Raw genomic sequence first — 24437 nt, forward strand, 5'->3', positions numbered from 1 at the left:
CCAACCCAAGTTATTCCGATCCCGATTTCTTTGACCCAAGTCATTTCGAAAGTCGATTTATTCTGACCCAAGTCATTCCGATATCGATTTCTTTCGTCCCAAGTCATTCCGAAAGTCGATTTATTCCGACCCAAGTTATTCCGAAAGCCGATTTGGGCCTACTTCATCTTATTCCATTTTGGCCCAAATTCACCCAACCCAGCTTTAGGCCGACCCAGTTCTGAGAGTCTTCCACCCAGTTGAACTCGACCCAAGTCCATCGACCCACCAAGTTTCGTCCCATAACACACTCTCACCCAGATTATTTCGACCCAAATCATTCCAACCCAGATAAGATCAACCCAAACCCACCCAATAACCTAGATTGACACCACTACATATACGGCTGTACCCGCTCGTCTAGTTGACCAGCATAACAGATGGGCTTAGTAACTAGTACGGAACAGATAGAAAGCATACATCATACATTCAACATTTTGAGACTTTGATTTTTTATTTCTTCAGTCAGCTCCGGCCACTGGTTCAATACGCAAGGGTTTTTGCCTTTTTCTTCCTATGCCACAGTAATCCATCTTCAATCTTTACTTCTCCATTATTATGCTGCTCAATTATCTTCCCCCCAAAATCAATACCATTGCATAAACCAACTTTTTTCTCTCTTTTCAATGGCAGATGCTATTCGTTTATCTTCTTGCAATTCTCTTCAATACCCCACTTCTTTGCTCACCTCACTGAATAATTGGCACCCAGTTATATTGCGTAATCGGAATTTTCTTGAAATGGGTACTAAAATTTTAAATTCAGCTCTTGTTTCTGTTGCTCCTCTCTCCTTCAAATCCAGAAAGCGAGTGAATTCTTTTAAGGTAATTTTATACTTTTAGTTTGAATCCTAGAATTATTTATTTGATTAGTTGTAGTACCTTCACTGAAAAGTTGAAATTTTTTATGTGAATTATGAGTTTTAGTTTATGAATATTAACCCTTTTTTTATATGCTTATTTGACGCTTAATGTTCCTAAATTAAGCTTTTCAGAGACGGGTTTAGTATTTTTTTATTAATGTTTTTTTTTTCGAAAATAGTTGTTGGGTACCATTTGTGTGTGTTATGGAGTATTAAAGAATTATTGTTGGAGCTTTTGTAAGTTAACTAATTTTTGTCTACAAAGTGCTGACTGTGAGTTTCTTGGTTTGTCAGTTAGTTAAAGTAATTATACTTGTGGTGATTAACTAACTTCATAGTTGAAAAGTAAATCAAACTGATAGCTTCTTTGTGCTGTGTTTGACAATGCACTTCAGGTGAATGCTGTTGTTGCTGAAGCGACTGATCAACCGAAATGGTGGGAGAAGAATGCAGGACCTAATATGATTGATATTCATTCCACTGACGAGTTTTTGAGTGCATTGAGTGAAGCCGGAGATAAATTAGTAGTTGCCGAATTTTATGGAACTTGGTGTGCCTCTTGTCGTGCTTTGTTTCCCAGGGTAAAATCCATTGATTTCTTACACTTTCCTAATGAATTATCTTAATAATTTTTATTTGCTTGTATAAATGCTGTTACTTTTAACATGAATGGAGGAATGATTTTGAAAATATCAAGTTAATTGACATATGAAACTTAATATTTGATCATTTTACAGAGGAGGTTTTTTCAGCTTCTTGAGTTTAGTGGCTAGAAACCATAGCGATATGTTTTAATATATGCTTACAATAAAGAGTTAAATATTGTGATGGGAAGTTTAAGATATTGATAACTATTGCTCAGCTTGAGGACAGAAAGTTATATTTCTTTTTCCTTGCCAAGAGAGGTACCGGTTTGTTGGAATGTTTTCCTTTCTAGGCTGTTAATCGATTTTGTGTAATCGTGAGCATGCGACGGTTAAATTTTTTGGTCCTTTGATAAGTCTTGATTTCGAAAATGTTGGATATCAAGTAGCCACGAAGTTGTAGGAAAATAATAATTTAGGAATGACATACTTGAGAGGGTTTCAACAGCTAACCTGTCAATTTTGGAAAACTTTACCAGATGAGAATTATATGTTGATTGGCTCTCTTTCTGTTGGAAATACTATCACCAATGTTTTGAGGCCTTCTAATTTGTGATATTATTGCTGTGCAAATACCTATTTCTGGTGAAGGTTGTATAAAATTGAGGATCTGAGTTTCTTATTTCCTTCTCCTTATATATTGTTCAAAGGAATAACTTGGTTTTGCAAGCAGATAACCCCCCCCCCCCCTCCACACACACACACACAAAAAAAAAATCTATATGTTTCCATCAATGTCTCCTATAGTCCTATATCTCAGTCATCCTTTTTTACATATATTTTTTATGTGAGGGCCTTTTATCTTAGTCATCTAAATTCCAACTGAATCCCTTCTGTTTTCTAGCTAAAACAATTTCAGGAACTCCAATGTTCCATGGATGCCCTAAGCTAAAGTTGACTTTAGCTTTTTTTCGAATCTTAGGGATTAAGTTGAACATACATTGATTAAGAGCGGGTGTGTCTAGCTATCAATGAAAGCGAAAAGCCATTATGCTACATGCCGTTCTTATGTATACTTCAGAGCGAATATAAATGGTGCAAGGTGAGAAAAGTATTGCCATCATATAGTGACTTACCATCTAATGTGTACCCAAAAGCTGATGGTGGAAAAAGAGGAATTTACATGGTAATCGATGTAAATTATAAATAAGAGGGGCTAAAGAAGTTGGTAGGACTAGTGTCATTTGAATTGATATAATACTATAATATTATTGGGTACAATGGCTGAAGAGTGTGGAATGAATTCAGCCCAGTGTCACCTAATTCTTAGATCGCTCCGAAACGCGGAACAGATTTGGGAACAGGAGTCGCTGCATAGAGTTTTGATTCTAGGGAGGAGCCCCTTAAGCATTGTGAATTGGCCAATTCTTTGTAGTGCTAGAACTTTGCAATTAACGGACACCCCCTGGGAAATATGCAACTGATTTGCCATCGGAGTGTTAATACTTGAGCAAGTCTATGTGTGCTTGAGTTTGAGTCTGGAGAATGAGAAGTTGAAGCTATTATAGAAGTCGTCTAAACAGTGAAGAATTTGGGGTACAATCTTGCTCTCAGCAAATCTTTATAGGTATAAAGCGCTTCCAAACTCTAAAGACAAACAAATGCAAAAGAGTGACCTTAATCTAGCTGCACCACAATGATCCCCAAATCGATCTTCCTACTTGCAGGAGAAAATCTGGCAGCCAATTGTTGGCTCTGAATAACCAGCCCAGCAATAAGCTCAATTCTTCCATAACATAAATGGGCGAGGCTGCATACAACCCAAGTGACGTAATTGCACGAAAGTATTTTGCATTACAACCATCTCTTTTTTATAGGTCTAAGGACCGATGCCTGCTGCTTCATATTAGAGAAAAGAATCACTGATATGCCTGTCATTAGAAGGAAGACTTGCCATAAAAAGATTCCTTTTTATCATCTTTAGCAAAACTATGAATGGGAGCTAGCACTCCAGACGGTATTGGTAAAGGGCAAGTAAGTCTACCTCATCGCAATAGTTATTAGTGGAAGGAGGGGGACTGATTATGGAATACTCACCCAATAAAAGAATCAATAGGCCCAAATCACAGATTAGTTCAGTCCATCAAAACTCAATTATGTGTTTTTGAAAGTTAACAATCCATCAGTTATTTTCCTTTAACAGGTCCAGTTGACAACAGTGATCTTGTAAGCAGTGCTCAAGCTCTAATTAGCCTGTTTTTCCCCAAGATCACTCCTCTCTTAACTTATAAAAGTGTAAGCTGTTTGCCTTTCTTCAATCAACTCAAACAAGGAATTATGTTTTGCTTCTTTGATTTCTTTCTTCTTTTTATCATTGCATTGAAACAAAGTCTAATGGTGATCTTAATGGAATTTGAGTAACCTAAAGTGACTTTCTTGAATAAACAAATTACCTATTTATCTTAAGACTTGGCTACTCAAGACTCTTTTATGAAAAACTCTGCATTAGTTTGGTGTAATATGAAGTAACAAGTATCCATATACATTTTTGAAGTTTTGAATAGTTAATGCAATTACTTTAAAGGTGAAATAAGAGTCTTTGATGTGAGATGAAGAGCCTGAGTCATGTCAGGTGTTTAGCCTTTTGTGTTTAATTTTAGCGATAAGGAGGCAGTTCTAAGCTATTCTTTAGGATAGGACTAAGATAAAGCATCCTTCGATATAAACGACAGAGATACATCAATTGGTCGAACCTAACACTTAAGGAGGAATATTGATTGACCTTGAACAATGTTGATTGTTAGCCTTTTATGGTTGTCTGACTATCAAAATTAGATGGTCAATTACTACAATATTGGCATTCATCTACTACGTTTGTTCTTTTATGGGCCTTTCTTAATCCCTGCAAATGTGTGTAACTTTCTTGTCTTAAAACCTCAGGTTTGGTGATCCCTTTAGACCGATTTTCCATTAATATTTGCAGCATGTTCATGTGCACCAGCTAGGTTTTCACCTTGCCTTTGATTTCTGCTGTCGATATTGCCTGTAGTTCAAAATGCGTGCCCAAGTTTGTGCTTGTTTATTGTCAACTTTGTACAAAGTGTATTTTGAGCCTAAAAGATTTTAATATGCAATAATTATCTTTTGTAAGTAATTCTTTCCCTAAGCTAAGTTGTTAGCATCTAACATTGTTCTCGGTTCAGCTATGATAATTTTTAAGATTATAGCATCCTATCCTCCTTGCCAGGCTAGGTTTCTTTCTTTCGGTGAGAAATTAGTTTATTGGTTGATGGTATCTACAAAAGAAATCAAATGCAACCGATTACATGTCTAATAAAGCAAAATCAATAAACCTCGCAATACACTTATTTCAAGCACTTATACACTCTTTTTATTGTTTCGTTGTTTTTCTTATACAGTCTTGATGCAAGGGCCAATCAATGTGGGATAGTCTTCTTTTTGGTGGACATGTGTTTGTTTTGGTAAGAGAGTAGTGGTAGAATTGATGCCGACTGTAAAACTATAAGATTATCAATTATTGAAATCTTATAAATATTTGAAAATTTTACTTACAAGTCAATTATTAACCAACAATTAATTAAAGGTTTTTCCTAAGGATATTTAATAGGAATTCTTAGCTTCATTGATGTAGGCATGATTTAGGGAAGGGTTCTGATTACTTCAATCTGCACTAGTGCTTGACATGCCTATCAATTTGCAGTGGCTCCCCCGACAGAAGATTACAAGCATCTATCTGGGCTACATTACACTATAGAGATGCATGTGAGGCCCCATTGAAAAGACATAAGAGCTTGCATAACTACCTGAAACTCGCTGCGTTTATCAAGCCATTGGACTCATTTGGCATTGTTGGTGCTTCCTTAGGCTATGTTAATTTCTCAACAAGCGCATGGAAGCTATCTTTTTGCAACATTCTCCATCAATTATGATGGTACAAACATTGGGATATTTAGGAATATTCCCAAGTTTTAGAGGAACCTCAAAATATTTTCAATAGACCGAGAATACCATAAAAACAACTGTTAGGATTACTTTGAAAAGGCTCCGTAAAACTTGGGAGTTGGGTTTGTCCTTGAATATTTAAAAAAATAGGATTTTTTTGAAATAAGACTAAGAGTAAGAGTTGGTATTATTCATGCCAATTTTTCTTAAAATTTAAAAAGATCGATGTTTTTGTTTCAGTTATGGTTTTTAGTATCTAAGATTGGACCCGCTTAATTGGGTACCCAATTGATTTCGTCTCCAAAAGTTGGGAAGCAGAACCGGTTGTCAATCATTATATCTTGACTGGAACTGCAAGCGAATCTAACATAACCAATTCTGGATCTATAACCAACAGTTTTTGGGTCAAGACTCCGGAGGTCAAATTCGGGTAACCCACTGTTTTACTTCTTTAACCCCAATCTGACAGTTTTAATGAAAGTGCTCTTGTTCCTCCTTTTTAGGGTTGGAAGTAGGAACCATCACAAGGCTAAGATCTCTATGATTGGCACAGTTTTAGCATAAACGAGTTTCAAGTCTTCATCATTTTCGTCCCTCTGCCTCTATATGCCGGTTAGGACATCATATGATGGTGCTTTCTTAGTTGAAACACTTCATCTTTTCCTTGCGAGCATCATAGAGTACTTTGGACTTTGGAGTTTCCTTTGATGGTGATTCACCCTTAGGTGAGAAAGTAGATCTTTTAAAAGGGTTAGTAGAATTCAACCCCTTAAAATATTGGAAGCTATTTGTTCCTCTTCACCATAAGCTGTGGAACAAACCCGTTCCTAATTTTCCGTTCATCACTAGACTTGATCCTTTGTTTTGCTTTCATTTATCTTGTTTCTGTACTAAAAAATAAGCATATTGCTACAGTTTTTAAGTAGCATTCCCAAATTGTTAAGAAAAATCATTAAGATTTTTACAATTGAAATTAGTTCGATCTTCCATAGCCATTAAAGATAAACTTCCTGGTCTGTCGTCTCTCTTTGATTGATCCTGAAATTTCCTTGGGGGTTCTTGATTTCGAAGCATTATTCACACTTAGGCTGACGCCGCTGACCTCTCTTCTACATGGTTTGGAAGACCATAAAGCTTTTTTTTGAAATTGATTATTGGCTTCATTTTGTAACTCGCATACGTCTAACCTTTTCATCGAGATATCAGCTCGTATAGCAAATTGCAATTTGGTCATCTTCTGCCACCATTGGGTCCAAGAAAAATCAAACCTTTAAGTAATAATCAACCCTTAGTGACCTTGGTAAGTCATGAACTAGCTTTCATAAACAAATCCTGAAAATGTAAAAGTATTCACTTTTATGTGAAACAAGAGGGCAACGATAGACCAAGAATAAGAAAATGCCAATGCAGAAGTGGTTTCAACAACCTAGATTGATGCATATTTGAAACGCTTAAATTGAAATCAAGTAATCTTTTACCTAGTTATAGCATTTCTATGGCATGTACATAAATTTTCTGAACTTCCCCACGCAGGCACAGTGAAGGAACGAGACTTAACTAGTTAGGTCAGCTTCACTCACCTCTCTATGTAACTGACTTGTTATTAAGGTTTACGTGCCCTGGAAAGAGATTCTTTGAATTAGTTTCTCACTGCGTTTAATAGATACTTGAATTTGAATTTGCTCTCCAAATAAAATAATTGCAAGGGAAAGTTTTCCCTTTTCACAGATACAACTTACCTAGAGTTAATGCGTGCTACCGTATTGGGCATTATTCAAACCTCCCAAAAGTAATCTAGAAAAGTAATTTAGAAAGACTCTTCCCTTTGAATTGGACTCACATAATCCTATTCAAAAACTGAAAACAGAAGTCCTAAACTCACCCAAGCACACACCAAAACCAAGCTGGAATTTAGCCAGTTGATTAATGTGTTGAAGGATAAGATTCAGCCAGTTAGTGTGGACAGCCCTTGCACGATCAACACCAATCCTAACTACAATGTTGGATATATGATGCCCTGTTGTCCAAACCCATCAATTGTTTTTACTCAACCATCCCTCCAATCCCAAAAAATTAATGCCACCAAAAGAAGTAATTCTATCCAAGAAACCACCCATATGCAACCATAGATCTGTAAACTCGAATTGGAACAACTCCTCAGAGAATCAGTCATCGAAGGATCAAGAAAGAGACTAATAAAAGACAACGAAATTTAGGGCATACCACTGGCTTAGAACTCATGGCAGGCCCTAGCATTGCCAACAATGGGGACTAGTGTTGGAGAAGAAGAGAGATATATAGAGAGATTTTAAATTTGTACCATGTGTCTTTTATGTATTTTTTCTTTGTACCCATTCTAGGTGGTTGATAAGTGATAACTTTTGTCTTGATCTGGTTTCTATTATTTCCCTTTGTTTCAGCTGATCTTTGTTGCACTCTGTTTTCAGTTGTGCAGAATGGCTGAGGCACATCCGGAGATATTGTTTATAAAGGTCAATTTTGACGAGAATAAGGCAATGTGCAAAAGTATGAATGTGAAGGTACTTCCTTACTTCCATTTCTATCGCGGAGCTGATGGAAAGGTGGAAGAGTTCTCATGTTCACTAGCTAAGGTAAGCAATGTATCTCTGTTTTCTCTTTTTTTTTATACCCTCTGTTTAATCAGGGTTCATTTATTGAAGGCATTGATGAGAATACCCCTTTTCATAATGGATGAGTGAAGACAGTACTGCATAATGCATATGGTTTCTTATAATTGTTATACTCACCCATCTGCATCAAAGGGTAGTTCTTGTGTCACATGTTGTTTGTAAGTGGAGCTGTGTCAGCAAATGCTTTCTCTTTCCATCTCCTCCTTCTGCACCAAATAAAGATCGAGGATAGGGAAAGATTCTTGCAACTAGTAGATCTGATATCCACTCCAGTGTCTAGGATTGTTCTTTTGTTGCACACCTCCTTTTTTCTTCCAGCAAGTCCAAGTTCTAGAAATTGTGGATCTATAGTTCTTTGTAATGTAGTATGCAGTGCACCTTCTTCCTTCATTTGATTCTGTTATTGGGAATTTTTTAATTTTTAGTTCTGAGGAATGGGCATCGTATTTAAATACATGGTTTATAAGAGATCCCATTACCAGCATCTATCATTTACATAATGAATGTATTAGGTTCAATGTAAATTAATCTGTGGATTTTAGGTTCAATATATACCTCTGAAAGAAACCTTGCAATGCATAACTGGTCAAGAAAGTGTTTTCTGGAACTTGATTTATCATCCCAACTTAACCCTACAGAATCAAAGTAGTTTGAAGTTGGGCTTTAATGTTGCATTTAGTTCTCTTCACCTTTGAACTTGAAGTTTAGCTGCATTGCTCAGATTGATGATCTAGCGCGTACTTGAACCCTTTATGATGTTTGGAAAAAAGGGACTCTACCAATGATAGTTCTTGTGTCACTATTAGCTAAAGTGTGGAAGAAGATTATATATAATTGAAAGAAGTATGCTTTTCCTGAACTCAGTGTTGTTTTAAACCTGAAAATGAGTGTATAATTGCTTATTTGAAGCCTCATGGAGGAAATTGCTAAATATAACCTAGTATCAAAGGGAACCAAAATGCAGACAAGGAAGAGAGCTAATGGAATCTTATAATCAAGAACAAGAAGCTGTAGAGAGGTACCCTAAATTGAAAAAGCTAAGCTTTTTAGGAACTGTAGTTGTCGTACAATCTGAGTCAAGTGTACTGCTCACTGTCAAATATTACCTGCAGCCTTCAATATTCTTGAATAGGATCTAATATGATTGACAATTGCTCAGAGCCTAAAGCATCCTCTACGCTTGTTCAGTTGTTTGAGACTTTCCTTTTCCTCTATTGCCCCAATTATGTAGGAATTTGGTTTATCTTCTATTTTCCCTCATGAGTATGCTTTTTAGTTTTCTAGCTTAATTACAGGATTGCTTTTCCAATTCAATCTTGCGTTATTCCCATTAAGCTTTGCCACAAAATTTTGTTACGCCCACCCTTGCAATTTGTGGCCTGTTTTCAGCATTGTTCTCATCTGGGCTAGTGTAGGATTGTAGATCTAGCTGCACAGTTTCCACAATTTGCAGGAGTTGGCTTGGCTTACATCATCGTCCAGTTGCTGGTTCTAATTACCCCTTGCAGATTCTTTCCTGAATTGATCTGCCATCAACTGGGGTTTTGTCGCCATCGTTCTTTGGGTCAAGCATTGTCATCATTGTGTTTCACCATGGTTTTGATTATGCAAGTTAGTTTTCTTTTTGGATGCCAGGCTTATTCATTTTCAACGTTTCTTCGCTGGTTTCATTCTCGTTATCACCTTTTAAGTTCTTGGGCCTCTTTGCTGCTGCTTTGAGGTGCTTCTTAGTTCTTGTCTCATCGCGACGCCATTCTTTCCTTTCAGTGGGGGAGTCACCTCAATTTCTGCCGTCTTCGCTCTTTTGCTGTTGATGGTATTCGATGTTTCTGAATAGCCTTTTGCTATACTATTGGTTTTTTTGGTTGAATAATAGTTATCTCAATCTATTAACTAGCTACTAAAACAAAAGGCATTGCTCCTGATTTTCCTTCCCACAACAACTAAATTCCATTATAAATTCACCAAATCTTTATGCTCAAAGCTAGTTGATCATGTTGGATGATTGCCCACCCAAACTCGAATTACCATCCCTAGCATTAAGAGGTGTTACACTCCTACATTGATGTTTTGGTATTTATTCATATATTTTGAAGACTAATACTCTTCTATTTACCACCTATTTTGCAGTTCCAGAAAATAAAGGACGCCATTGAAATGCATAATCCAGCTCAGAACGACAATGTGGGAAAAGTGGGAAATGATCTTAGACTTGATCCTTCAGCCGATGTAGATGATAAATCAGTCAAATCTAATGACACATAAGATCCTTTGCTGATTATTTTGTTTATATACATAGTATCTACACTGGTACTAGTACATATGTATATTTGCAAGTGTTGTGTTGATTATAATCAGATGTAATTCTGGCCATTAATTTCACTTCGTGGTAATTTGTAAATCAGGCTAGTGGAAATAGTTATTAAGTCCAGGGTTTTGAATTTTCATGATTCTGATACCAATTCACAAGCAAATATTGTGGTAATTTGTGCTGATTATATTTGTTTACCCTTTCTTGCAGATTTGTAGTAATATGTGTATGTTTACATCGGACCTTGGGCCTAGGAATTAAGAACTCGTTTGGTTCACTATTTCTAGGGTTGAAGAAACGGAATCAATTATCAAAGTCCTTTCTTCATGTTTGGTTCAACTCCTTACCAATCCATTACCATTACTTGGTGGTAATGGACTCCCCAATATGTTACCTCCCCTCCTCAAGTAACAAAATCCATTAGTTGGTGGCAATGGTTATCATTCTATTTCCATTCCATGGCTTGAACCAAACACCCAACAAATGTGATCATTTTTATTACCATCTTCCTTCTTTACTTATTTCCATTCCTTTTCCTTTTCATATCTTGAACCAAACGAGGGCTAATTTTAAATTCCCGATCTCTAGGTTCAAATTTAAATCTCGTACTATATATTCTACAAGTAACAGCTGCCAAAAAATTATCGGAGGTTAGGTTTCTACCAGTCACAACTAAGGTCTTTCCTTGTTAATTATATGGCCTTTGCTTAGATTTTTGACAACCATTAAATAGTCTTGCACTTTATCATCTGTTATAGGCTATACACCTTGAAATCAATTAGTAGATTACACTTGTTCTTATAGAGAGCATTACGTGCCCTGTAAGATGCAACTTTTAAAACAACAAACACAACCCAAATAATTGAAATGACACGTGATGAACATCAAGCCAAATCTAATGAACACAGATTAATTCAAATTCAAATTCAAATGGCACATAATGAACATTAAGCCTAATCAAATGAACATTAACAAATTTAAATTCAAAAGCTGATTGACAACTACTTTTTTCATAAATACATTAATTACACCAATGTAGCACATCTACCCAAAATCTTTCTCTTTATTCGAAACTCTCCAACTTCTTTCTACTTTCTCTTTCTTCAAAATCTCAAACTTCTATCTACTTTATCTCTCTTGCAAACTCTCAAATCTCTTTCTTCTAAAGATATTTTTGTACATAATTATGTTAAACAAAAAAATAATTAAGCAAGCAACATCATAGAACATGGAGATCTCTGAAAAAAAGGTAAGCTACACAATTCCGAACCTTAATGAAATAATATTTTGTAAAATAGTTGATTTTTGAATTTCTTATCATATAAAATTGCATTTGTTTTCTCATCGAAGCGTTATTCTCATACTTGCTGAAATCAGCGATATATGAGGTTGAAAATTAGTTAGAGATTTGAATTAGATGTTCGTTTCCTCCTTCAATAATTATCGTTCATTTAAGTCCAATCCTTTTTCGTTTCGCTTGTTGTTCATGTTTACTTGTTTAATGTTCATCTGTTACCACTCGATGTTCATTCATGTATTTCAAGTTGTTCATGTGTTTCTCTATATACTCTGATTCATAGAACTTATCAATTTAACTTATAATTTATGTTTTTTTTTATTATTGGTTTTATTTTGTTCTCAATTGATGTACGTTTTCTTAATTCTAACCCTTGTTCACGTGCTTCATCATGTTCTCTTGATTCATGAAACTTGTTCATTTGGCTTATTCTGAATGTTTACATGACTGATGTTCTTTTGTTATCACCCGGTATTCATCTAGTCTAAACCTTAATCGTGTGTTTCTCCATTTTTGTTGGTTTATTAAATTTGTGATCCGACTTCTTGTTTATGTTTTCATAACTAAACTTTATACCTCGATTTCCTATCCGGCCACCGCAGCGAGCCACTTTTGTTTCGGTGCTGATGTTCTGGAGCATGCCAAAACACGGATGTAGTTTCTCAGACCTTCGAACGTTTCAAAGCATCGTCTCTCCGCAATGAGTTCGATACATGCAATAGTCTTCTTTCTCAGCTTAAGGTATTTCTTCTACTTTCCACCTTTTTTCACGCTTCAAAACTCTATATCCTTCCATTTCTTTAATCATTTTTGCGACTTCACAAAATTATTTCGGTTTTTCGATCGACATGATTTCCTAGTGTTTTACTGTTTATGATGCTTTCTGTTTGTTCAGTTTCATCTAGTGGAGTTTCTAGGGTTCTTTAATTTGTGAATTTTATAGATTTTGCACTCAAGGATAAGAGATTTGAGCAGATTCTACTGTAAATGCTGGTCTCATATTCTTTAATTTCGTTACAACTATGTATGCGAGCTGTGCTTATCTCGATTTATAATGAAATTAGGTTCGCAACTTTTGATAGGATCAAGGATTGCGGGGGATTTTATTATTTGATGGTGGTATAATGTCAATGTCAAATTGTTAACTGTTGGCTATTGCATTTAGTATATTAGGCTATTTTTACTGAATTTTGGCGCTGGAAGGCTCAAGAATATCATACAAAGCCAGAAAAAGAAGTTAAATTTTGGTGCTAGTGGTAGTAGTTGATGTCAAATGCTGGTTGCTGGTGAGGTGATTTTGCCTTGGTGTATAAAACTTTTTTTCAGTTTTCTCAATGATAATGACTACTCATGTGTTTGATTTATTATAAAGTACTATGTGTCCATTCACCTTTAAAGCTGGTCATATATCATAGTTTCCTGCAGACATACTCATATTCCTATTGTTATTAGTGCTCAAATGTGCTATGAAGTAAAATCTAATGAACTATGTAAGGTTAGTGGCCGAGTTACAGATTTAGCACTGGTCTCTCTCACGTGCCATGTCAAATACAAGATGTGTGCATCATATCTAATACTATTCGGTCTAATTGCAAAATAGTGGAGCTTGATATGTTAATATTATTGAGAAGTTTTCTGTTACTAACTCCGAAATGATTTGTACAGGAAAGTAATATTCCTGAATGTTGTAAGCCCAACTCTTAGTTTTGTAGTTGAGGGGACTTTAGTGCCTAAATTCTCTGGTACTCTAATTTGAGCAAGTTAGCACGGTATAGTTATGTTTTTGTAGCTAATTGTGACATCAATTAATAATGGTGTCTTTTCTAGAGTATTATTTAATAAATATGTTGCTTGGATGTTCTAAAAACAGGTACATAGGTGCCTGAGCAGGTGTCTGCTCAATTTAGTGGGCACAGGTGAGCATGAGTTTCACCTGCTGATACTGTCACTGAAGTTACCATGAAGGCTGGCAGTAAACTTCCCATTGATTTTGCATTTTTGAGGTATTGCACCCCTTGTGTCACTTCACTAGGTTATTGGTTATTGCTTCTCTGTTTTTTATTTGAAGTATTTGAAAACCAAAAACATATGAAAATTATATACTTTGATCTTTCTATGAGTACTTTGATATTGTATTTTACTGACCCAGGTCTTTACTCTGATGCGATTTGTGAGCTAGTGTTGTATGTTTACCTGATTCTCTTAGCGTTTTGGTTTTTTCTTGCATTTTTCGGGTTTCTTATTTCTATCTTTCAATTATTGTATAGGTTTATTTGATACTGGATAAATTCATCTTTGCTGGAGAGCTTTAGGAAACGAGTAAGAAGGTGTATGTCCTTTATTTTCTTTCTGTTTGGATGTGGTCTTTAGTTGCTTGGTTTGCGTTCAAGCATCTTAAACTTCAGTTTCCTGTGTTGAGTTTTCCAAGTTATAGTTCTACCCAAGCTTTTTTTATATTGATAGTAGCTTGATTTTCCTCTCTTTTGAGCTCTGACATGAAATTTTTGAACTCCTATATTGCAGTTAAGTCGAAAATCATATTGCCTTTTTAGATGTTGTAAACAAGTTGAATTTGCACTTATCAAGGAAAAGGAGCGAGGATGTGCTTGGCGCTTTATCTCTTATTTTGTATACCTTAATCCTAATTTCGCTAGTCAAGTATATACTCGTTTTGATGGCAAATGATGATGGTGGAGGTATAGCCAACTAACCGATATTCATCGTTCATTCGCCTTTTTCCCTCCTTTTCCCTTCTAATTCCTTCGTTAAAACACACTATTAACGTTTAGAGTACCAATTTACTGAGTAGAAAATATTGGTTAAAGTGTTTTTCTCTAAGATCTTTTAACATATTCAGTAATGTTGCTGAACTGGTTTCTAGTCTATGCTCTGTAGCTCATGCAGTCTAGTAGGATCTAATTCGCCTGGACGCTAGGACTTAGTGCTTTGTTTTAGATCTGTGGTTAATTTCTAATTGTTTTTGTCTAATCTTTTTTTTTGGAGTAATAAGGTCTTCATAGTTGTGAGGGCATAACTTTTGCCTCAATGTTCCATTGTTCCTTATCCTAGTGTTACTACTTTCAGTCTTCAAGTTTCGGAAGCTCCTACACACTCATTTTCATCATGTTTTGCCTGAACTATGAAGACCTTATTACTCGCCTCCCGACTTTTTTTATACTAGTTAAGTTGTTTTATTTTTAAGATAGTGAAATTATTCAATCACTTAATATTGTGTTATGCGGTCAGGTAAGGTTAGACTTCTATTTTTAGTCAGTGAGCGTTCACTAGTGGAAAATAGTGATGTGCTTATATATCTTAGTTTTGAGAGTGGTTGTTTCTATCACAATATTTAACCCCTAATATCCCGCTTATAAGCATCATCACTTCTTTGTTTTAAACAAATTTCTGTTGTGCACCTTTTGGAAAGTTGATTCATCTTTTTTTTTATCATGTTTCTCAAGTCTCTGCTTTATCATCATTGAATGATCTGTTTGTTTTTTTCAATAATCAAAAAAATATGTTGGATATAATGGGTGCTAAACTTATATTGTTCATCCTATTCCCCAGGAGTGAGTGCAGCAAGCCTATGCATCTCGGAGTGAGCTTTGCTGGTGGATATATGCTGGTGTTTTCTATGCCGTTGTTTCTCATTCTAATGACAACGCCTTATTTATTTACTCAATAATGCCAATGGAGCGAGCTACAGTGGGTGATGTAAGTGTTAACAATAAGGAGGTTCATCGATATTTCCTCACTGGATGGTGGGAAACAATGATTCTTTTGGCTTTTTTATTTATGAATTTCTTTAACTTCTCATAGGTCTGGGTAATTCTATTAAGAAGGATGGTTTTGTATTCATCCTATTGAGAACTCTTTAAAAAAATACTCAAGTTACATGATTGGGTGATATTGGGGATTATACTTTGATTAGTTCTTACCAGTGTTGTTGTTGTTGTTTAATATAAAAGATAACGTTTTTTTATATTAATGTATTATGCTTGCTGCTGTATAACTTGACGCAAGATATGATAATGATATTGGGGATTATATACTTTGGTTAGTTTTTACTACTGTTGTTGTTTAAGATAAAAGATAAACTTGTTATTAATGTATTGTGCTGGCTGCTGTATAGCTTGACGCTTGCTGTTGCTGTACAACATCAGTAAGCTCTACTTTTTTTAAAAAAAAAAATATAATTGGCAAATGCTCCGGTTGTTAAGGGAAAACCGAAGCATTTGTTTTACAAATGGTCCGGTTTTCCCTTAATAACCGGAGCATGATAGTCATATGCTCCGGTTTCCAAAAACAACCGGAGCATTTGAGACACCAAATGCTTTGGTGTCAACCGGAGCATTTGTAAAATGCTCAAATGCTCGTATGACGTCTACTACGCGTGAAATACGGAGCATTTGTGGGCTTTTTAACCGGAGCATTTGAGCTTTTTTCCACTAGTGCATCTTTAAATACTTTTTTTTAAGGATATATTGCTGCGGTTTCTGAAAACAACTGCAACAATATATTACAATAATATAAAAAATTATTATTTTACTATATTGCTGGGGTTTTTGCCAGAAACCGCAACAATATTTTTGGTCAAATAGTCAAAAAAATTTCGTTGAAATTATATTGATGCGGTTTTCGGCCGAAACCGCATCAATATGGTTATTTTATATTTTTCCTTTTCCTTTTACGTAATATATTGCTGCGTATGGGTAAAACCGCAGCAATATAACCGTAGCAATAAGCAATTATTCTACTAGTGTAAGCTACTTTTTTCTCGCTTATTATGGGTCGAAAGAAGAAGCAACAGACTCCCAATCCTCCAATAACTCGTCACGCACAGATGTTGGCATCAAAGCAAGGATCTTTGGTAGGAAATAATGGTGTTTCTAGTGTTGATAGAGTCGTTACACCAGTGGCCAATGCTGGGAATGAATCAGTGGCAGTTCGTAGTGTGTTAGAGGTGATGGAAACAACTTTTGAGCAGAATAGAATAGCTCAAAGGCAAGCATTAATGGTGGAAAGGGTGAATACATCGATTTTAGCTGGAAATACAAAGGTGATTGCAGAGGCTGCAGGGGACAATGAAGTTACTACTGAACCTATTAAAGAGATACAACTGAAGGAGAAACCACCTCAAGAAGTGACTACTACCCCCGAAAACCTGGTCAGCTATGACGACGGAAAAGCGACTTACTGCAAAAGGAATGTCCCTCAAATTTGTTACCCCTACTATCAAGAATGGTAAGTTTGTTGCTCAAATAGATAAACATGAAGTTGCTCAAATTTGAGGTATAGGCTAATGCTGTAGTTTTATATGTTGTGGGACAAACACCTACTCTTGGAGCTATTATAAGGTTTATTTCACTTGAATGGAATAATGTGAGTAAACCTAAGGTGTTTTTGCATGAAGATGAGTATCTTCTCGTCAAATTTGAGAACATGGAGGATAGGAATGATATCCTATATGCAGGGCCTTATACATTGAACAATAGACCATTGATTGTCAAAGCCTGGAGTCCTAACTTTAATTTTCATGAAGAAATCATGAGGGTGGTGCCATTATGGGTTAGGTTTCCTAATTTACCACTCAATTGCTGGGGCCATGAAACCCTCAATAGAATCAGCAGTATGATAGGAGTGCCCTTGTTTGCGGATGAATGTACTACTAGGCAGATGAGAGTTTCATTTGCTAGGGTACTTATTGAAGTAGATGTGACTAAGGAAGTGCCAAAATTGGTATATACAGAAGATGCTAATGGACACACTATAGAACATAAGGTGCACTATGATTGGATCCCACCTTTTTGCCATAAGTGTCAAGCTGTTGGGCATGACTGTGCAAGGAAGAAGGTCAATTCCTGAGGCTAGGCCTGAGCCCAAGTTTACACAAAAATGGGTTGCTAAGGCACAAGTTAATGTTACTAAGCCAAGGCAGGAAGAAACTAGAGTATCAAACATTTAGCAATGGGGACTCCAGTTCAGAATGCACAAGGGACTGAGGATACACACACTGAAGTAGTTACACCAGCTCAAGTTACACCAACTGCAGGGGAGAAGCAGCAATCCCAAGTCATAGTAGGTGATATTGTGTGGATTGTAGTACCTTATAAAGGGAATAAAGACAAACAGGTGGAATATAGAGGTCCACGAACAGTGGTGCACACAGTAGATGAGGATGTTGCCAGCTCATTTCACATCTTCCCCACATGATTATTAGCACTTGGAATGTGAGAGGTTTGAATAATCCCTCTTCTACTGTAGAAATGAAGAATACCTAGGCAATAATAGGGTTAACTTTGTTGGCTTGTTAGAAGCTAAGGTAAGAAGTAGTAATAAAGAAAGAGTTAGGAAGAAGCTGGGAGGAAATTGGAGATGGGAAGATAATTACTCTGATTCCCATAGAGGTAGAATTTGGGTTGGTTGGAACCCTGCTGCTGTTAGTTTCCAACTTAATCATACTCAAGAGTAATGGATACATGGGGTGCTCACTGACAAGCAAACAGGGGATATTATCCAAATTACTGTTGTTTATGGTCTGCATACTGTAGAAGCAAGGAAGAGTTGTGGGCTGATATACTTAGGCTGGATAGATCCACTCAGAGAGAATGGTGTCTTATGGGAGATTTTAATGCTTTACTAGATTATGTTGATAGATTCCAAGGTAGACCAATTTCTACTTATGAAATTCAGGATTTTGCTTCTTGTTTACAAAGCAGTGATCTCTTGGAGCTTAGGAGTTGTGGGCATTATTATTCTTGGACTAATAAAAGCCAGGGGGATAATAGAATTGATAGGTGCATTATCAATTCTATTTGGATGAGCAAATATACTAGGGTTGTAGTTGATTACTTAAACCCAGGGCTTTCTTACCATAATCCTTTGTTGGTTAAATGCACAACTAGCAAAATATTAGGGGGGAGGCCTTTCAAGTTCTTTAACTACATGGCCAATCATGAAGACTTTGAACAAGTTATCCATGACTGCTAGGGAACCTTTGAAATGCAAACTGGATGAAGCAAATATGGAAGAAGCTTAAAACAATACAGGATGAAACATCTTCACAAGAGGGATTTTTGCAAACCTTGATAAAAGAATCACTCGTATTAGAGAGCAACTGGACACTATACAAACAACTCTAAAGAATAATGCAGCTGATGGTTTGTTGCAATCCCAAGAGAGTGTGTGTATACTGATGTTGAAGAAGTTTCTGGCTATGGAAGAGAGTGCTTATAAGCAAAAGTCCAGAATACAATGGCTTCAGCTAGGTGATGAGAATAACCACTATTTTTTTCAGGCAATGAAAGACAGATTTTCTAGAAATATCATTGATGTTTTATATGATTTTAGGGCAACAGACTCACTCTGAATGCAGTTATACAAGAAGAAGTGCTGAGCTGTTTCTAGAAAAGTTTGTTAGGCTCAGCAGCAAACAGCCTTCCTGGAGTTGATATCACAACAATTAGAGCAAGTAGGCAGGTTGGTATGGATGCTTTTGATGATCTTATTGCTCCTGTTAGCACTGAAGAAATTGACTATGCTCTTAAGTGGATTGATGATTCTAAAGCTCCTAGCATTGATGGTTGTAATAGCTTATTTTCTAAGAAAATTTGGCATACTATTAAACCTCAAATGTATATGGCTATTTGGGATTTCTTTGAAAATGGAGTTATGCCTAATGTGATAAATGCTACTATAGTTATACTTGTTCCTAAAGTTCCTAATCCTTATTATGTTAAGGACCTGAGACCTATTGCTTGTTGCTCTGTAATCTATAAGATAATTGCCAAAATTATCATTTTGAGGTTACAGAAGGTCATTGGTGATGTTTTAGATCTTGCTCAAGTTGGCTTTATCCCTAATAGGTTTATTTCTGATAATATTCTCTTGGCTACTGAGCTTATTAAAGGTTACTCTACCAAGCAAGTCAGTCCCAGATGTATGGTGCAAATTGATCTGAAGAAAGCATATGACTCAGTAGAATGACCTTTCTTGCAAATGATGCTCTCTAAAATGTGATTCCCTCAAAAATTTGTGTAGTTTATTATGATTTGTGTTATCTTTGTAACTTACACCATCCTTATTAATGGAACTCCTAGCCCTCCTTTTCCTGTCAAGAAAGGTTTAAGGCAAGGTGACCCTATGTCTCCCTTCCTCTTTGCTATATGTATGGAGTATTTATCAAGGTGCCTAGATCTTTTAAAGTTTAATCAAGACTTCAACTTTCATCCCAGATGTGAAAGGCTTGGCATCACACACTTAATGTTTGCTGATGACTTGCTTCTTTTTGCAAGAGCTGACCAAAGTTCAATCACTCTCCTTATGCAAGCTTTACATAAGCTCTTTGCTGCTTCAATGCTTGTTACCAATCTTGACAAGAGCAATGTATATTTTGTTGGGCTTCAGGAAGAAGAGATTCAAAATTTCCAAGAGATGCTTCAGATACTAGTTGGGAGATTTCCCTTTAGATATTTAGGCGTGCCTTTACACTATAGGAAGTTGTTCTATAATGAGTGTAAATCACTAATTAAAAAAGTTGTGACCAAAGTAAAAACTTGGACAGCTAAGAAGCTATCTTAGGCTGGTAGAACTTGATATCCTCAATTCTTCAGGGTATTGAAGCCTACTAGTGCCTGATATTCTTGCTTCCAAAGAAAGTGCTTAAAGAAATTCAGACTACTCTTATAAGCTTCTTGTGGACAGACTTGGATACTACTTCTAGGAAATCTCCTGTTTCTTGGGATTATATGTGTAACAAGAAGGTGTGTGGAGGATTGAACTTTAAAGAAATCACTATATGGAACAAAGCTGCAATTGCAAAGCATTTTTGGGCTTTGGCTCAAAAATAAGATAGGTTATGGATCAAGTGGCTTCATGCTTATTATATTAAACAAGATGATCTGCGGACAAGCAATATCCCTAGAAGATTGTCTTGGTCTATGAAGAATTTTTTTGTTTCTAGACATGTACTCATTAATGACATTACTTGCAGCCAGTTTGTGTATCATGATAAATTTTCTATTAGGAAATTTTACTAGTTTATGAGAGGTGATAGGCCTAAGGTGGAGTGGAGAAGGATCACTTGCAACAGTAGAGCAAATCCTAAAGCCATCTTTATAACTTGGCTACTGCTTCAAGGTAGGATAAGTACAAAAGACAGGCTAATTTAGTAGGGGATAGTGAGAGATCAAAGGTGCCCTTTGTGTAATGCAGCTGATGAAACTCAAGATCATTTATTCTTCAATTGTTCTTACAACAAGTAAATTTGGAGAAGCTTCCTGCAATTAATTGATGTTCATGTGGTCACTAGTTTTGCTACTATCATTCCTACTGTTGCTAAATACATAGAAGGACTCATAGCAAGCATCAGCTCCTTAATATGGCTTTTGTGGAAAGTATTTATCACATCTGATTGCAGAGAAATAGGCTGTTTTTGATGATTAAGTCCTTAGTCCTCAACAGGTGGTTAGGCAAATTATCTTTAATGTTGCTTAGCTTGTAGAAACAGGCAAGCTGTAAGCCAACTTATGTTATAGAGTTTTGTGTTGTGTCTTGTTGTTTCCTCGGCCTGTCTAGGTGGTGGTGGTAGGGGCTTGCTGTGAGGGCCTTTCTTCCAAACCGTTCCTAGAAGGTGGGGGAAGGTTGGCTCTCTTGGCTTGCTCCTCTTAGGTTATACCTTTTTTTGGTAGTCAACAAAAATTTTGAATTGCCAAAAAAACAATAGACATTACCGAACAATAATCAATATATAGGTTTTAAGATATTATCTGTATAATTATTTATATGAAATTCCAGTTTTTATTTTTTCTTCTGTATCAATCAAGTTATAATATCAATTTGATTTTTTATGACAGTTTTTCATACATATGTAAGAAGAGTAAATCAATCTGCTTAATTTAATATTTAATTGAAATCTTAAATTCAATTCTATTATTAACTTGATCAATATATATGGCAAATAGGAAAAAAAATTATTTAATATATATGATAATTTAAATTCATTAAGGGTATATCAGACTTTTTGTGAGGGAACACCATCTTTCCTCCCCCCCCCTTCACTTTTTGTTAAGTCAAAGGTTATTTAATTATTATAAGTAGAGCACATAATAAGTTTTAAAATGAGTTTAGGGTTCGTAGTGTAACAAAGACTCCCAAAAACTACAAATAGGGGATTAAAGGTCATTAAATAATTTTACAGCCTCCTTAAGAAATACTCCCTAATTCCATCTCCCTCTCTTTTACTTTTTCAGCCTCCTCCTTTTTCTCACTCGACTTCTCTCGTATTCTTCTTTCTACTTTCGCCGGCCATCTCTCCACCCCCTTCTTGCTCGACACCGCCTTTTTCTCTCCTTTTTCCTCCTCCATCTCTTCTGCTGGTACTCTCCTTCTCCTCATTGTTTTTTTTTTCGGTCTTTATTATGCAATTTATTGTTATTGTTACTGTTTTGAATTATGTTATTGTTTAATTGTTGTTAAAATATTATTTAGAGTAGATTAATATGATAATATTAATAATTTAAAGATTTGGGCTTAAAGGTTTTAAAAGGGATTAAAGGTTTAAAATTGAGGAGTTATAAATTGTTGGATTATGAGTTTTTAAAGAGTAAAACTTTACTACGATATTAATATTTTTAAAGTCTAGAACTCTCATGTTACGTGAATTATTTTTAAAGGTTTAAGAGAGCTTTTAAATAATATTATAAGTGTTGAAATTTTATTATGGTAGTGATTAATTGTTATTATCATTATTTGTAGGAGAAGAATACTTCTTAAGTTACTCACTACAACAAAAAGCTTCATTTACGACCAAAAATTACGACCACACGCGTTTCTGGTCGTAAATAATAAGCAATAACGACCATATATGTAACTGGTCGTAAATAGTACAAATTATCTACGACGAGGCGGAATTCTAGTCGTAAAAGCCATTTTCTCGTCGCAAAAAAATAATAACTACAACAAGTTTGAAATCTGGTCGTAAAAACTCAAAATTTTAAAATTTCGCTGAAAATATCAGCGGGATATAATGCCGCGTTGGATCCATTTTTGCAATTATCTATCCTTATACTCCCACCACCGACACTATCTCTTCTAATTTCCCCAAAATTCTCTCTCCTCTCTCATTTTCTTATCCTCCCATCTCTCTCCTCTCTCATTCAATACCTTCATTCTAACCTCCATAGCCACTGAAATTCTTTTCTTCTTTCTTTCTTCTTTTTCTCCATTTTCGTCTTCTTCTTCTAAGCATTTTTTTTTTTTGAAATTTTATTTCATTTTAAGATTTCGATTACACGAAATTCGCTGCAAATTTTTGTGATGGGTGATTACTCGAAATTCGCTGCAAATTTTTTATTTTTCAGGGGATAATTTTGGGGTTTTATTTTGGAGTTTTCGTTTGGTTTTTCTGGGTATGTGTTTTTTCGTTTTGGTTAGATCTTCAAATAGGTATTTATTGTTCAAAATTTTTGTTTTCTTTTATCTTTTTTCTGTCTTTTTTTGTTGGGGATTTATTTAGGGTTTTTAGGGAGGGTGGGTGGGTTTTTTTTGTGGATCCGGTGGATTTTTTTGGTTTTTCGGTTCGTGGGGTGGGTTGGGTTGGGTTTGGGTGGGTGGGTTTTCTGGGTGGGTGGGGTTTTTTCTGGGTAATTGGGGTTTTTGGGTGGGAGGGGTCGAAGGTGAAGGCGAAGGGAGTGGTGGTTGTGGGTGATGTTGAAGAGTGGTGGTTCGATTTGTTTATGGTGAGGTCAGGTGGCGACAAGTCCGGTGGTGGTTGGTTGATATTGCCTAATCCAACGACACCGTACCGCCGTTTGGCAAGGGGGTTGGTTGATGTTGGACATGGGTTGGGCCGTTTCTCTTTCCTTATTATCTTTTTTTACTTTGTGTATATTTAATAATATATAGCACTGCTAGTACTCCAGTAGCATGCTTACGTTTCTCGATCGATTGATTCATTCATTCTGTTATTCCAATCTTCTTGGGTTTTTTTGGTGTTGATTTTTTTGTTTTAATTTGGTGTTAATTAATTTTCATTTGATTTCAGTGCAGATTTGTTCGAGTACTGTATTTGTTAAAGAGATTGGTTCCACATTGCTTTTGAAGAATTCTGAAATACTGCGTTCCTTATTTTGAAGAGATTGGTTTTGTCCCTAGTTGATGTAATTTTTGTTTTTACATTTTATCATTAGTTGGATTAATTTTGTTCTAGATTTTTAGTAAGATTTCAATTGGGATGTAATATATATTGTATTTACCATTATAATTAATAAAAAGATTAATTTTTAGATTTTGATTCCATTGTTTCTTTTAAGATTAATAATAAAAATATAGTTTATTGATTTAATACTTTTTATTATTTTTTTTTGATGACAATGTTGTTTATTTGCTTAACATTAAATTGTAACTACTTAAATTTAATTATTTTTGTTTAAATTAAATTGAAATAAAAAGCAAACAAATTATAATATTCAATTGATCAGATTAGCAACTCTAAATATTTGTTAATTTCTTTTTTTTTTATTTTTATATAGCAATTACGACCGGATTTTCTGGTCGTAAATGATAACTTCTTTTTTTTTAATATATTTTTATTTAGCAATTACGACCAGAAAACTGGTCGTAAATGCTAACTAATTGCGACGAGAACTAAATCTCGTCGCAAAAGAGCAATTACGACGAGCCACTTAAACCGGTCATAAATGCCAGTTTTTCTTTTGCGACGAAGCCTTTT

The 24437-nt window shown here is 35.5% G+C and overlaps 1 protein-coding gene and 1 long non-coding RNA gene across 3 annotated transcripts; both read left to right on the forward strand.

Moving 5' to 3' along the window:
• Window positions 1-429: 429 nt before the first annotated feature.
• LOC104893567 (thioredoxin-like 2-1, chloroplastic) lies at window positions 430-10607 on the forward strand. 2 transcript variants are annotated; one of them, XR_007274264.2, is made up of 5 exons: window positions 430-863; window positions 1297-1482; window positions 7896-8060; window positions 9515-9710; window positions 10230-10472. XR_007274264.2 is itself a non-coding variant. In XM_010679688.3 (4 exons), exons 1-4 carry the CDS (start codon window positions 666-668, stop codon window positions 10362-10364), a joined length of 684 nt encoding a protein of 227 aa, XP_010677990.2. In that variant the 5' UTR covers window positions 436-665; the 3' UTR covers window positions 10365-10607. The 2 variants fall into 2 exon arrangements, 1 of the variants encoding a protein (XP_010677990.2); XM_010679688.3 differs by lacking the exon at window positions 9515-9710 and having other exon boundaries at window positions 436-863; window positions 10230-10607.
• Window positions 10608-22535: 11928 nt separating this feature from the next.
• Window positions 22536-23997, forward strand: LOC125497283 (uncharacterized). Its single transcript, XR_007273911.2, has 2 exons — window positions 22536-23549; window positions 23751-23997. It is a non-coding gene; the product is annotated as an uncharacterized LOC125497283 (long non-coding RNA).
• Window positions 23998-24437: the final 440 nt, after the last annotated feature.

Source organism: Beta vulgaris, chromosome 5, assembly GCF_026745355.1.
Source record: "Beta vulgaris subsp. vulgaris cultivar EL10 chromosome 5, EL10.2, whole genome shotgun sequence".
NCBI lineage: Eukaryota > Viridiplantae > Streptophyta > Magnoliopsida > Caryophyllales > Amaranthaceae > Beta > Beta vulgaris.